The sequence below is a fragment of the Sus scrofa genome, chromosome 16 (genome assembly GCF_054392235.1).
Source record: "Sus scrofa isolate SSC_HxYL_T2T_F1_AM1 chromosome 16, Sscrofa_HxYL_maternal_Yorkshire_Landrace_v2.0, whole genome shotgun sequence".
NCBI classification, from domain to species: domain Eukaryota; kingdom Metazoa; phylum Chordata; class Mammalia; order Artiodactyla; family Suidae; genus Sus; species Sus scrofa.
Genome location: NC_139398.1, coordinates 59839869 through 59854390, shown reverse-complemented (window position 1 = coordinate 59854390; position 14522 = coordinate 59839869). Strand labels below are relative to the sequence as shown.

General features: G+C 39.7%; 1 protein-coding gene across 4 annotated transcripts in view; it reads right to left on the bottom strand.

Annotated features, from left to right (window-relative positions):
• Positions 1-7824: 7824 nt before the first annotated feature.
• BDP1 (B double prime 1, subunit of RNA polymerase III transcription initiation factor IIIB) overlaps positions 7825-14522 on the bottom strand; it is a 108302-nt gene continuing 101604 nt past the window's right edge. For all 4 annotated transcript variants that reach the window (XM_005672526.4, XM_085002421.1, XM_005672527.4 and 1 more), the window contains exon 39: positions 7825-10764. In XM_005672526.4, the coding sequence (XP_005672583.3) occupies positions 10636-10764 (129 nt within the window). In that variant the 3' untranslated portion in view covers positions 7825-10635. The remainder of the gene's footprint in view (positions 10765-14522) is intronic.

Sequence of the window (14522 nt, the reverse complement as noted above, 5' to 3'; positions counted from 1 at the left end):
CAGATTCTCAAGTCGACCTCCGCACGTGCTGACGCACGCCGTCCGTGATTGGTCGGCCTGAGCCCCACGCCCCCCAACTCAGCCAATAAGGGACAGGGGTGCAGCCCACGAGGCCTGTCGTATCGCGAGCCTGTGGAGACGCGCCTCCTAAGACGCTGAGCTGAGAGTTGAGAGCTGGGCTAGGTTTCCTTTCAGTCGGTCTCAGCTCTTTTGCTATGCACCATTTTCTTCTTCTCCTGCAGACAGAAAGGACATTGCGGGACTTGAAAAAGCTTATCTTATATGAGAGCTGGACACTGAACAAGCTGCCCTAAGAAATTAAACTCTTTATTCATCCATTCAACAAGTATTTCTTTTTCTTTTTTTTTTTTTTTTTTTTTGTCTTTTTGCCATTTCTTGGGCCGCTCCCTCAGTATATGGAGGTTCCCAGGCTAGGGGTCTAATCAGAGCTGTAGCTGCCAGCCTACGCCAGAGCCACAGCAACGGGGGATCCGAGCCGCGTCTGCAACCTACACCACAGCTCGCAGCAACGCCGGATCCTTAACCCACTGATCAAGGTCAGGGATCGAACCCGCAACCTCATGGTTCCTAGTTGGATTCGTTAACCACTGAGCCATGACGGGAACTCCAACAAGTATTTCTTAGGTGTCTTCTGTCAGGTGCTCTTCGGGAGCTGGGGATACAGTGGAGAACAGGCACAGTGCCCTCCTTTATAAAGCACAGAGATCATGAACAAGTAAATTAAAAACTCTAAGAGTGATAAATTACAACTTGGATGTACATATTTTATATATGTTTTATATAGGATTATAACATTTCTAAAACTTTGCCTATAACAAATCTGGGCTTCTTATCCACTGGACAATGAGAAAAAATCTTATTTAGTCCACTTAAGTCTGAGACATTTTCAATTAGTTTTATACATGATGTTAGATAAAGGCCTGGCTAAATTCCTTAGTATATGGGTACCAAGTTTTCCCAACAACATGAAGAGACAGTCCTTTCCCCATTGAATAGTCTTTGGCTCCCTTGTCAAAAAAAAAATTTTTTATCAAAAATTATTTCGCATGCAATGGTTTTTTTCTGGACTTTCTATTTGATTCCATTGGTCTGTATGTCTGTCTGTATACCAGTACCACATAATTTTTATAGCTGTGGCTTTGTAATAAGTTTTTAAATTATTAAGTGTGAGTCTTCCAGCTTTGTTCTTCTTTTTCAAGATTATTTTGCCTATTGTTTTGTAATTGCTTTTGTAGTTTCCTTTTCAGGTTGTTCATTATTAGCATATTTAAATGCAGGAGTTCCTATCGTGGCTCGGCAGTTTATGAACCGGACTAGCATCCATGAGGACACTGGTTCCATCCCTGTTCTAGCTCAGTGGGTTAAGGATCCAGCGTTGTGATGTAGGTCACAGACGTGGCTCAGATCCACTGTTGCTGTGGCTCTGGCGTAGAGGGATGGCTACAGCTCCAATTGGGCCCCTAGCCTGTGAAACTCCATATGCTGCAGGTGCGGCCCTAAAAAGACAAAAAAAAATAGACAAAAAAACCCTCAATTTTTAACTGTGTACTGCTCTTTTGCAGAATTCATTAGTTCTAATTGTGTGTGTGTGTACATAATCTTTAGGGCTTCCTGCATGTAATAAATCATCTGTGAACTGTTATAATTTTACTTTATCCTTTCCAATATAAATGCCTTTTATTTCTCATTCTTACCTAATTGCTCCAGCTAGAATTTCTAGTACTATATCAAATTAAAATGGTTAAAGTGGACATCCTTAGCTTGTTACTGATCTTAGAGGAAAAGATTTCAATTTTTCACCATTAAGTATGATATTTGCTGTGGGTTTTCCCCATGTGGCTCTTATGATGTTAAGGTTAGTTTCCTTCTAGGTTTGTTCAGTGTTTTTTTCATTTGTTTTTGTTTTTTGCTTTTTATCCTTAGTATACATCTGGTGTTGCCATGAGCTGAGGTTTAAGTCCCAGACATGGCTCGGATCTGATGTTGCTGTGGCTGTGGCGTAGGCCATCAGTTGTAGGTCTGATTTGACCCCTAGCCTGGAAACCTCCATTAGCCACATGTGTGCCCCCCCCCCCAAAAAAGGATGCCAAAGCATAGAACTAACAAAAAAATAATTCATATCCTACCTTCAATTCAACTAGAAGATATATGGGAGTTCCCACTATGGCATAGTGGGTTAAAAATCTGACTATGGTGGCTTGGGTCATTTCAGAGGAACAGGTTTGATCCCCAGCCTGGTACAGTGAGTTAAAGCATCCAGAATTTCCACACCTACGCCTCTGAATCAGTCCTGGCCCAAGAACTTCCATACGCTTCGTGCGTGGCCATAAAACAAAACTAGGAAATATATGAAGGCAGTAGGCAAAAATAGGAAGAATAGTATCCATAAGGACTCAGGTTTAATCCCTAGCCTTGCTCAGTGGGTTAAGGATTCTGTGTTGCCATGAGCTGTGATGTAGGTCACAGACGTGGCTAGGGTCTGGTATTGCTGTGGCTGTGATGTAGGCCAGCAGATACAGCTCTGATTCAACCCTAGCCTGGGAACTTCCATATGCCAAGGGTGCGGCCCTAAAAAGACAAAAATAACTAACTAAATAAATGTCCATTGAAATGCAAACATTTAGATTAGATAACCCAGGAGTTCTTTTGTGGTGCAGTAAGTTAAGCATCTGACGCCTTCACTGCAGTGGCTTGGATCATTGCTGTGGTGTGGGTTCAATCCCTGGCCCAGAAACTTCCACATGCTCAGGTGCAGCTAAAAAAAAAAAAAAAAAAAAAAAAGACGTCAAGATCCTAATGTTTAGCACTATATCCAATCTCCTGGGATAAACATTGAAGATGAATGGATAAGATTTTATGTGTGCGTGTGTGTGTGTAAATATATATAATGGAATACTACTCAGTCATAAAAAATAATGAAATAATGCCATTCACAGGAACATGGATAGAACTGGAGATTCTCATACTAAGTGAAGTAAGTCAGAAAGAGAAAGACAAATACCATATGAATATCACTTATCTGTGTAATCTAAAATATGGCACAAATGAACCTATCTACAGTACAGAAACAGACTCACAGACATAGAGAACAGACTTGTGGTTGCCAAGGGGGAGGGATGGATTGGGAATTTGGGATTAGCCGATGCAAACCAGTATATATAGGCTGGATAAAAAACAAGGTCCTACTGTATAGCACAGAGAACTATATACAATATCCTATAATAAACCATAATGGAAAAGAATACAAAAAAGCATATGTGTGTGTATATATGAGTGTGTGTGAATCACTTTGCTGTACAGAAGAAATTAACACAACATTGTAAATCAATTATACATCAATAGAATAATTTTTTTTTAAAAAATTGGGTTTTAGGGAGTTCCCTGGTGGTTTTGTAGGTTAAGGATCTGGTGTTGCCACTGTTGCAGCTTGTGCTACTACTGTGGCATTGGTTCAGTCCCTAGCCTGAGAACTTCCACAGGCTGCGGGCATGGCCATAAAAGAAAAACAAAGATGAAGATGTCCCATAATGGCTCGGCGGTAACAAAACTAACCAGCATCCATGAGGGTGCAGGTTCGATCCCTGACCTTGCTCAGTGGGTTAAGGATCTGGTGTTGACATGAGCTGTGGTGCAGGTTGCAGACGTGGCTGGGATCCCCAATTGCTATGGCTCTGGCATAGGCCAGCAGCTACAGCTCCAACTGGACTGCTAGCCTGGGAACCTCCATGTGCCCCAGGTGCGGCCCTAAAAAAAAAAAAGAAAAAAGCAGAAGAAAGATGACATAGGCTCCATAGAGAACCCAAACCAGAAGAGAGAGGTAGGGAATTCACAGAGAAGTCTCAGCATAACAGCTATACTGCACATGGATACCTGTGAAGGCTCAGTCCAAAAATGTTTTTGTTTTTTGTTTTGTTTTGTTTTTTGCTTTTTAGGGCCGCACTCGCGGCATATAGAGGTTCCCAGGCTAGGGTTTGATTCAGTGCTGTAGCTGCTGGCCTACATCACAGGAGCACCAGACCTGAACCAAGTCTGTGACCTATACCACAGCTCAGGGCAACGCCAGATCCTTAAGCCACTGAAGGAGGCCAGGGATTAAACCCACAACCTCATGGTTCCCAGTCAGATTCGTTTCCATTGCGCCACAATGGGAACGCCAAGGCTCAGTCCTGATTAAAGCAGGAAGAACTCCATAAAGTTCTCCAGGAAAGAAAAAAAAAGGAAACAGTTTATATGATAGGTTACCCATGTAGGAAAGTATAAACAGAAGCATTTATAAAGAAGCATGAACAGACTGGCAGAGGGTATGGAAAGTGAAGTCACAGGTTCAAGAACAAATCTGAAGCAAATGAAAAAGTGAAAAAACTCTTAACTCTAAGAAAAACAAAAGGTTGTACCAGAAAGGAAATGTTGCCTCAGTTCATTAGGTGTTACAGCAGTGAATAATTACAATTAATACAATGGATTAACCCCAAAATTAACATATTGGGAGAAAGCAGGAAAGGAATGTGGAGTGAAGAGAGCTAAAATTCTTATATACCGTAACAAAAAGTCAGTTGGCAGTGTCTAACATTCATAATTAAGACATAACAAAATAATCATATTTAGAAATACATATCAGAAATACATAATATCAGGAGTTCCCTGTGGCTCAGCAGGTTAAAGATCTGGCTTTGTAAACACTACTGTGGATCAGGTCACTGTTGTGCATGGGTTTAATCCCTAGCCTGGGAACTTCTGCATGCTGGGGGCATGGCTGAAAAAAAAAAAAGAAAGAAAAAGTACATAATCAGAGAAAACAGCTTTTTTGTAATTTTCTATCACTACTTGACTTTTTAAGCCATGTATAATACTTAATTTTTTTTTCTGTCTTTTTAGGGCCACACCTGCGGCACATGGAATTCCCAGGCTAAGGGTCAAATCAAAGCTGTAAGCCACCGTCCTACACCACAGCCATAGCAACATGGGATCCGAGCCACATCTATGATCTACACCACAGCTCACAGCAATGTCGGATCTTTAACCCATGGAGCAAGGCCAGGGATTTAATCTGGATCCTCATGTATACTAGTCAAGTTCATTACCACTGAGCCACAATGGGAACTCCCTATAATACTTAACTTTTTTTTTTTTTTTTTTTTTTGCCTTTTTGCCTTTTTGCCTTTTCTTGGGCCGCTCCCACAGCATATGGAGGTTTCCAGGCTAGGGGTCGAATCAGAGCTGTAGCCACCAGCCTACGCCAGAGTCACAGCACCTCAGGATCCGAGCCACGTCTGCAACCTACACCACAGCTCACACCAACGCTGGATCCTTAACCCACTAAGAAAGGCCAGGGATCCAATCCGCAACCTCATGGTTCCTCGTCGGATTCGTTAACCACTGATCCACGACGGGAACTCCCAATACTTAATTTTTTTAAACATGAAACAATGCATATTAAGAGGCTGGTACCGTGCCTAGCATAATAAATGTTGCTCTGAAATAGTGACAGGTTTTTAAAATCTGAGCAAGGGAAAATGAGGGTTAAAAAATAAAGTCAGGAAGTTCCCTGGTGGCCTAACTGTTAAGGATCCAGTGTTGTCAAGGCTGTGGCTCAGGTATGACCCTTGGCCTGGGAACTTCTGCATGCCATAGGCATGGCCAAAAAATAAAAAATAAAAATAAATTGAAAAGGTAAAGTCAGAATGAGTTTAGTACATAAGGTGTGAGACATGAAGAATTTTACCTTGCTACAGTCTGGCCCCAGATTTAGCTTTACAATGAAAAAACAAACAAGTTCCTGTTGTGGCTCAGTGGTTAATGAATCTGACTAGGAACCATGAGGTTGCTGGTTTGATCCCTGGCCTTGCTCAGTGGGTTAGGGATCCAGTGTTGCCGTGAGCTGTGGTGTAGGTGGCAGACGTGGCTCGGATTCAGCGTTTCTATGGCTCTGGCGTAGGCTGGCGGCTACAGCTCCAATTCAAGCCCTAGCCTGGGAACCTCCATATGCCGCAGGAGCAGCCCTAGAAAAAGGTAAAAAGACCAAAAAAAAAAAATAAAATAAAAAAAGAAAAAACAAACAAAAAGCCCAGAAAACCCCACAGCCCATGTAAGAAATCAGACCAGTTGAACAGAGCCTTATTATTATTTTATTATTATTCTTATTCCTGGCACTGATGCCAAAGAGATAGATTTCCTATGGATTTTCTTAAGTAGGATACTGGACCAAGTCTACAACATTACTGATCTGCACCCTGCAGGCCTACAAGGTCCTGTGCTTGACCAGCTTCAGGACAGAAGGGGACATTGCCAATTATAGTGGTTGGCTCATTAGTTACCAGGGAAACCAGGGAGGAGCAAGATCCTCACCTTTGATAAGCAATCACTGGCTGGGGCCTGGGGCAAGTAGGGAGGAAGGTCAGTCACATGCATAGAGTGTAGGTGAAAGAGGCACAGGTCGGGCAGGGTGTGCACAGAGTGGTCATCTTGGGTGGCCATAGATCAGATTTGGAGACTGTTACACTTAAAATCCCTAAATAGTAGCAGAAAAAACAGTGTAGCCCATATACAAAGGCTCTTGGATGACAGACAAAAATTTTGTCTATCTGGAGAAATGGCCAGACTACCCTTTAGGAAAACTTCCACAAACATTTCTCTCGGAAAGATTTTTTGACCAACTGCTGTTTTGCCAATATCCCATTCAGAAGTCCAGGTTTATAGTAGGTCTATGACTAAAGTTTCCCATTTGTCTTTCTCTACAGAGAAAACAAAGTGGGGAGAAAAAAAGACTAAAAGATATTCGGTTACTATCTAAAAATTCATTGAATAGGAGTTCCTATTGTGGCTGAGTGGTTAACGAATCCGACGAGGAACCACGAGGTTGCGGATTCGGTCCCTGGCCTTGCTCAGTGGGTTAAGGATCCAGCATTGTTGTGAGCTGTGGTGTAGGTCGCAGACGCGGCTCAGATCCCACTGCTGTGGCTCTGGCGCAGGCCGGCGGCTACAGCTCCAATTGGACCCCTAGCCTGGGAACCTCTATATACCATGGGAGAAGCTCTAGAAAAGACAAAAAATTAAAAAAAAAAAAAAAAATTCATTGAATAAGGAGCAAACAAACGAAAGAGTAAGCAACTTTTTCCTATGTCCTAAATGTGGGGGAAAGTCTATTCTTTAATTTTGTAAATCAAAATAATATCTTTCAGAGGACAATCATGGCTCAGCAGAAATGAACCTGACTAGTATCCATGAGGATGAGGGTTTGATCCCTGGCCTTGCTCAGTGGGTTAAATGATCCAGTGCTGCCATGGGTGTGGTGTAGGCCAGCAGCTGTAGCTTGCATTCAACTCCTAGCCTGGGGATTTCATATGTCACAGATGCAGCCCTAAAAATAGCAAAAAAAAAATCCTTCAGAGCATGCATATAAAAAAAAAATTAATTTTTCCAGTTATACTGTATTTTCATGGAAGAAAGTGTAAGCTGTACTTGACTCTTTTCTTGGAGTTCCCGTTGTGGCACAGTGGAAACAAATCCGACTACTATCCATGAAGATGCAGGTTCGATTCCCGGCCTCGATTAGTGGGTTGAGGATCTGGCGTTGTTGTGAGCTGTGGTACAGGTTGCAGACGTGGCTTGAACCTTGTGTTGCTGTGGTGTAGGTCAGCAGCTGTAGCTCCAATTCAACCCCTAGCCTGGGAACTTCCACATGCCATGGGTGAGGCCCTAAAAAGCAAAAAGCAAAAAAAAAAAAAAAAAAAAGACTATTTCTTGTTAACCAAAATATTAACATGTTTACCAGGTAATTAAAAAAAAAAAAGGACATGACAGAAATAGTATAAAATAACTTTTATTTACATAATTCATATCTATAGAATATAACTGCTTTCTTTAGAACAAGAAAATTTACGACAGATATTGCTTTTTTGTCAAAGACTTCTTCAAGCAAGATAGTATATACATGGTCACTTATAATTCAAAGAACATGGTGGTAAACAGTGGATATTCATATTTCTATCTGTGCCTCAATCATTTACCAACAATTAGGCTTTTAAACCATCATGTTGATCACTTGCTAAGACTAAGTGTTCAGGAGGAAAAGTCAAAAAAAACAAAGAACTATAATCACATCTCCTTTAAGATTTACAAATTACAAATTCTTCACATCCTCTTTACATGAATCAGATTAAACACAGGTGTGAACAAGTCCTTCTACTTTGTAAGTAATACACTGATTAAGTTTCTTTTTCCAAGAGTTTTTAGGATATAGAATAGGATAATTTAGCTGACTGACATGATTCTCTAACACAATGAAGATAAAATTAGCCTTTACACAGAAGCTACATCTCCTATAAAATTAAGTCATTGTAGATGAACAAGAGATAGATGTTAACAAAGTTAAAAAATAGCACTAAACAAGAGATAAAATAACAGTTTAGTTATGACAAACTAACATCCAAACTAACATTAACAAAATGAAAGAAACCTTTTCAGAATATGAAATATTTAATATTTATAAAAGCAGGGCATTAAAATAGCAATGTGACTTACTACCATGATTTTTGTGACACATCAAATAAATAAACACATACCTATAGGAAATTTCCACTCAGATTTACAGATCCTCCTTTATAACAAAAGAAGTTAAACTATAAATTTCACTCCAAGGTAATGCTCTAGGAGTTCCCCTCGTGGCTCAGCAGAAATGAATCTGACTAGTATCCATGAGGACACAGGTTTAATCCCTGGTCTTCCTCAGTGGGTTAAGGATCCAGCGTTGCCGTGAGCTGTGGTGTAGGTTGCAGACAAAGCTTGGATTTGTGTTGCTGTGGCTGTTGCATAGGCCAGCAGCCAGAGCTCCAATTCAACCCCTAGCCTGGGAACTTCCATATGCTGTGGGTGCGACCCCAAATAGACAAAAAAAAAAAAAACTCTAGTATCAATTGTTTTAATAAATTAGGATTACGTGTTGCACCATATCTAATTTTACTAACGAACATGAAAAAATGGCCACCATTTTTTTCAATTTACAAACATAGTTAGACATTAAAATACCTCTCCAATTGAAATTTCATAATGCAATCAATGGTTTTAATTGACAGGCACAATTCGTAACTCTAGTGACAAGTAACTCAGAGACAATGACATCAGCACCTTAAGGTAAGGAAACTGCTATTTAATGTAGGGGTCAAACTAAAAACCCAATCCATTCGTGTCCATTATTTAAACATTGGCTATAGCTGTTTTCACACTGAAATGGTAAGAGCTGAGTAGTTACCACAGAGGGCATCTTGCCCACAAATTCAAAAATATACTGCAAAAAATGTTTCTGACTCCTGATCTAAGAAGGCTTTTCAAAAGAATACATCTCTTCTTTCAGAAGTTTAATTTGAACCACCAAAGATTTGCTTGGGTGGGTAACGGAATTACCCATGTAAATCACACAATCTTGAAATTAAAACTCTTAAATTCATATTGATGAGAATCACTGACTTACTAAAGTCTTATTGTTATCTTATTTTCTGTTTTTAACATCACAATTATGTTCTGTGCATAAAGGCCTAAGTGTTCCTCAAGGAAAACTTAATGGGGGAAAAAAAAACACCAAGAAATTGATTTTTAAAAAAGGAATGTGTGTGGGTGAGTACATATGTGTGTAATGGAGACTGAGTTTTGTATGGAAATTTGTCTCATAAATAAAGTTAAGGGGTTTTTTCTGTCCCCATTCAAATCCTGAGATTATTCGAGAAATAAGAAAAACAATTTCACAGTACAAAGTCAATATACTAAACTATGAGAAAACAATGTATTCAAAACATATTCACTATCCAAACACTTTTAGCTATATCACTTTAAATATCTTTAAAATTAAAGAGGGAAAAGGAGACAAACATCAATTTGTTAATGCCTACTTTACCCATAATTTGAGGGGTAAAAATAATTAAAACTGAATATTCTTTTAAATAAAAAATTTAAAAATAAATAAGCTTTTTGATGTTTTACCTTTATAAATAATAAGTTTAAATACTAGTTCTTCAATTAGCATTAATGTTACATCAACATGAATTAGAAAAATACACATTTTTCAGTCAAATAGCTGATCATAGAAAAGTTTTTTTTTTAACATTTACCATACTAAAGTGGAGTTTCACAATTTGCTTTCATATTCTTCCAGGCAACTGAAAAGGCCTTCACCATCCAAAACAAACAAACAAACAAAACAGAAACAAAAACAAAAATCCCCTAAACAAACAGAAAAAAAAGACCTTCACAAAAGACGTTCACTGTTAGATACAATCTACCTCCAAATACGTCGGCACTGTGATTTATACAAGAGACGTTTATCCACAACATTCCAAGATGTCCATGTGTGTTCAGCACAGGAAGAGTCGAAATGTAAACAAGAGCTGTTATTTCTGTCTGAGAAAGCAGTCTTAATTGCTCAGTATTTCCAAAATGCTGAATCCATCAGAATGAAAGAAATCTCAGCAATGTTTTCCACTGATTCATAAAAGTTTCAAATGAAGGCCATTAAATATTCAAAATCAACCTAAACTGTCAGTGATGCTTTTTTCTAAATCCCGCTTTGTTGATATAATTGACTCTGGAAATCCTAGACTTGGGACAAAAAAAAAAAAAAGACTTTTATTCTGTTTCATCCACTTGAATAAAGATATCACTAAAGAAATACTCAGATATGGTGGTTGGCTCCTCTTCAGGTACCCGCTTTTGGCCACCTTTACATTCTTCTTTCGGTAAGGGATTAGAAGAAACCTGTAAAAATAATAAAAATAAGTGTGCAACATAACATTCATATAGTAATAGAGGTAGTCTGACTTGGTATCTGTTCGAAAAGCAATACAGCAATAAATATTAAGAACTTTCACTATGTTTATTCTCCTTGGCCCAATAATTTCATTTCTATGCTACTATATTAAGGAAATAATCCTAAAAACAGCAAGACTTTAAATGAATGAGAATAACTTTACTTATAATTAACAAATATACACTAGGCATGATTAAGTTAACTATAATGTACACATGATTACTTCACCCTAATTTCCATGAAAAAAAAATTTTTTTGGAGTTCCCATCATGGTGCAGTGGAAACAAATTCGACTAGGAATTATGAGGTTGCAGGTTCAATCCCTGGCTTCGATCATTGGGTTAAGGATCCAGCGTTGCTATGAGCTATGGTGTGGGTTGCAGAAATGGCTTGTATCCTGTGTTGCTGTGGCTGTGGCACTGGCCGGAGGCTACAGCCCCAATTCGACCCCTAGCATGGGAAACTCCATATGCTGCAGGTGTGGCCCTAAGAAAGACAAAAAAAAAAAAAAAAAAAAAATTTTTTTTTAAAGCCACACTTGGGGCATACAGAAGTTCCCAGGCTAGGGGTTGAATTGGAGCTGTAGCTGCCAGTCTACGCCACAGCTCACAGCAACACTGGATCCTTAACCTTCAGAGCGGGGTCAGGGATCAAACCTGAGTGCTCGTGGATACTAGTGGGGTTCATTACTGCTGAGCTACAACAGCAAAGTCAATACACTAAAAAATTCCTCCCAAAATTTAATACAGAGAAACGACATTAGATCTATAAGGAAAACATCTGAATGACCAGCATAGGAACAGATGGACCCATAAGACAGAACAGTACATAAGGAAATATCACATATCACAGCAAGTCTATCAAAAATAAGTACTTATAAATCTAGAAAAAATTAAGAGAGCATGGTATTAGCACAGGACTAGACATACATATAAATGAAATACAAGACCAGAAATATCCCTAACAAGGATGGATGGAAACTTAGTATCTGATAAAAGTGGTATTTCAAGAAAAACTGAGAAAAGTTGAATGATCCAATAAATAATGTTGGACAAGTGTATAACCGACTCACAAAAAAGAAAAGTCAGACCTATACTTTACCAAAATAAACTCTGGATGGATCTATAATCTTAAATGTAAAAACATTTATACACACACACACACACACACACACATACCATAAAATACCATGTGAAAATGATTTTATAATCCTAGGATGGGAAAAAAGAGAGTGTCTTTTTGTTGCTGTTGTTGTTGTCTTTTGTCTTTTTAGGGCCACACCCATAGCATATGGAGGTTCCCAGCTAGGGTCAAATGGGAACTGCAGCTGCCAGCCACAGCCACAGCAATGCCAGATCCGAGCCTCATCTACGACCTACACCACAGCTCACGGCAACGCCGGATCCTTAACCCACTGAGCAAGGCCAGGGATGGAACCTACAACCTCATGGTTCCTAGTCAGATTCATTTCCGTTGCGCCATGATGGGAACTCCCAAAAGAGAGTGTCTTTATTTATTTACCTTTTTAAGCTGGACCTGCAACATGCAGAAGTTCCCAGGCAAGGGATCAAATCTATGCCACAGCAGTGACCAGAGCAGTGACAATGTCAGTCAGATCCTTAACTTACTGATCCATGAGGGAACTCCAGAAGTGTCCTTCTAAATGACATAAAAGCCAGAAGCCATAAAAAAAAGATTGATAGGAGTTCCCACTGTGGCACAACAGGATCAGTGGCATCTTTTGAGTGCTGGGATGCAGGTTCAATCTCCAGCCAGGCACAGTGGATTGAGTATCCAGCACAGTTGCCTCAGCTGCACCTCAGATCTGATCCCTGGCCCAGGAACTCCATATGCTGCACAGCAGCCAAAAAAAAAAAAAAGATTGATAAATCCATACACAAAAATCAAAAGGTAAATGCAGGGAGTTCTCGTTGTGACTCGGTGGGAACGAATCTTACTAGCGACTATGAGCGAATTTGACTAGCATCCATGGGGACGCAGGTTCAATCCGTGGCCGTGCTCGGTGGGTTAAAGATCCGGCAATGCCATGAACTATGGCACAGGCCAGCAGCCAGGCTACAGCTCCGATTCGACCCCTAACCTGGGAACCTCCATATGCCGTGGGCGCAGCCCTAGAAAGACAAAAGACCAAAAAAAAAAAAAAAAAAAAAAAAAAAAAAAGAAAAAATTCAGTAACGGGAAAAAATTGCAACCTGGATCACAGACAAAGGGGTTTCTTTATAAGAGAATCTACAAATCAATATGGGAAAGACTAAATTTTTTTTTAAAAAGTCAAATGATAGGAAAAAATGGTTGACAGAAAAAGCATAAATGATGAAACACATGTGGAGATGCTCAATCTCACTCATACGTATTCATTAAATCTATGAAGAATGTCAAAAGTAAACAAGATGAATAACATGCTAATGTGAAGGAAAAGTCCTCTCACAGACTGCTGCTAAGAACAGAAACTGACATAATCCCTATGAAGGACAATCAGGCAGTGTCTGTCAAACCATTCCCTTTGACCCGCAATTCTATTTCTAGGAATTTAACCTCGTGATGGTTAATGAATCCGACTAGGAACCATGAGGTTATGGGTTTGATCCCTGGCCTTGCTCAGTGGGTTAAGGATCCGGTGTTGCTATGGTGTGGGTCACAAATGAGGCTCGGATCCCAATTGCTGTGGCTCTGGCATAGGCTGGAGGCTACAGCTCCGATTCGACCCCTAGCCTGGGAACCTCCATATGCCATGGGAGCGGCCCTAGAAAAGGCAAAGACAAAAAAAAAAAAAAAAAATTTAACCTATGAATGTAAAAAATGGACCATTTATAAGTTAACTGTTACCGCAGTCTTTGAAATACCAAATAATGAAATAATCTAAATGCCTACCAGTATGAGGCCATTATGACTCAATGGTACATCCAAATAATGGAATATTATGTGGTCATTAAAATTAACAAGGTTACTTATTCCTGAAAAACTGAAAATTTATGTCTAGAGAAAAAGCTCTGTAAAAAGTTCACAGATTTATTCATAACAGCAAAAACTGAAAACAATCCAGATGTCCTTTGGTGGATATACTGATAAACAAAACTGGTATATCCATACTTATGGAATACTACTCAGCAATTAAAAAAAATACATAAAACCATCTGGATGACTCTCTGGAGAACTATGATGAGTGAAAAGGTGCCAATCCCAAATATATGGTTCTATTTATATAAAATTCTTGGAATGACAAACTGAATGGAGACCAGGATGCCAGCAGATACGGTGAGAGTGGGGATGGGAGGCAAGTGGGTGTGTCTATAAAAGGGCAACACAAAGGACCGCCCCCCATGCTGGTGGAACTGTTCTGTATCTTGACTGTAGCAATGTCAAGGAGTGGTTGTGATACTGTCCAAGTGTTTCTGTAAGACATTAATTACCACTGGGGAAAACTAGGGGGAAGGGGAGATAGGGAATCTCTGTACAGCTGTTTACAACTGCATGTGAATCTACAATTATCTCAAAATAAAAAGGTTAATTTATATTATTTATTTATTTTGTCTTTTTAGGGCTGCACCACAGCATATGGAAGTTCCCAGGCTAGGGGCTGCACCGGAACTACAGCTGCTGGCCACAGCCACAGCCACAGCCACGTGGGATCCAAGCAATGTCTGTGACCTACACCACAGCTCATGGCAATGCCCAATTCCCAACC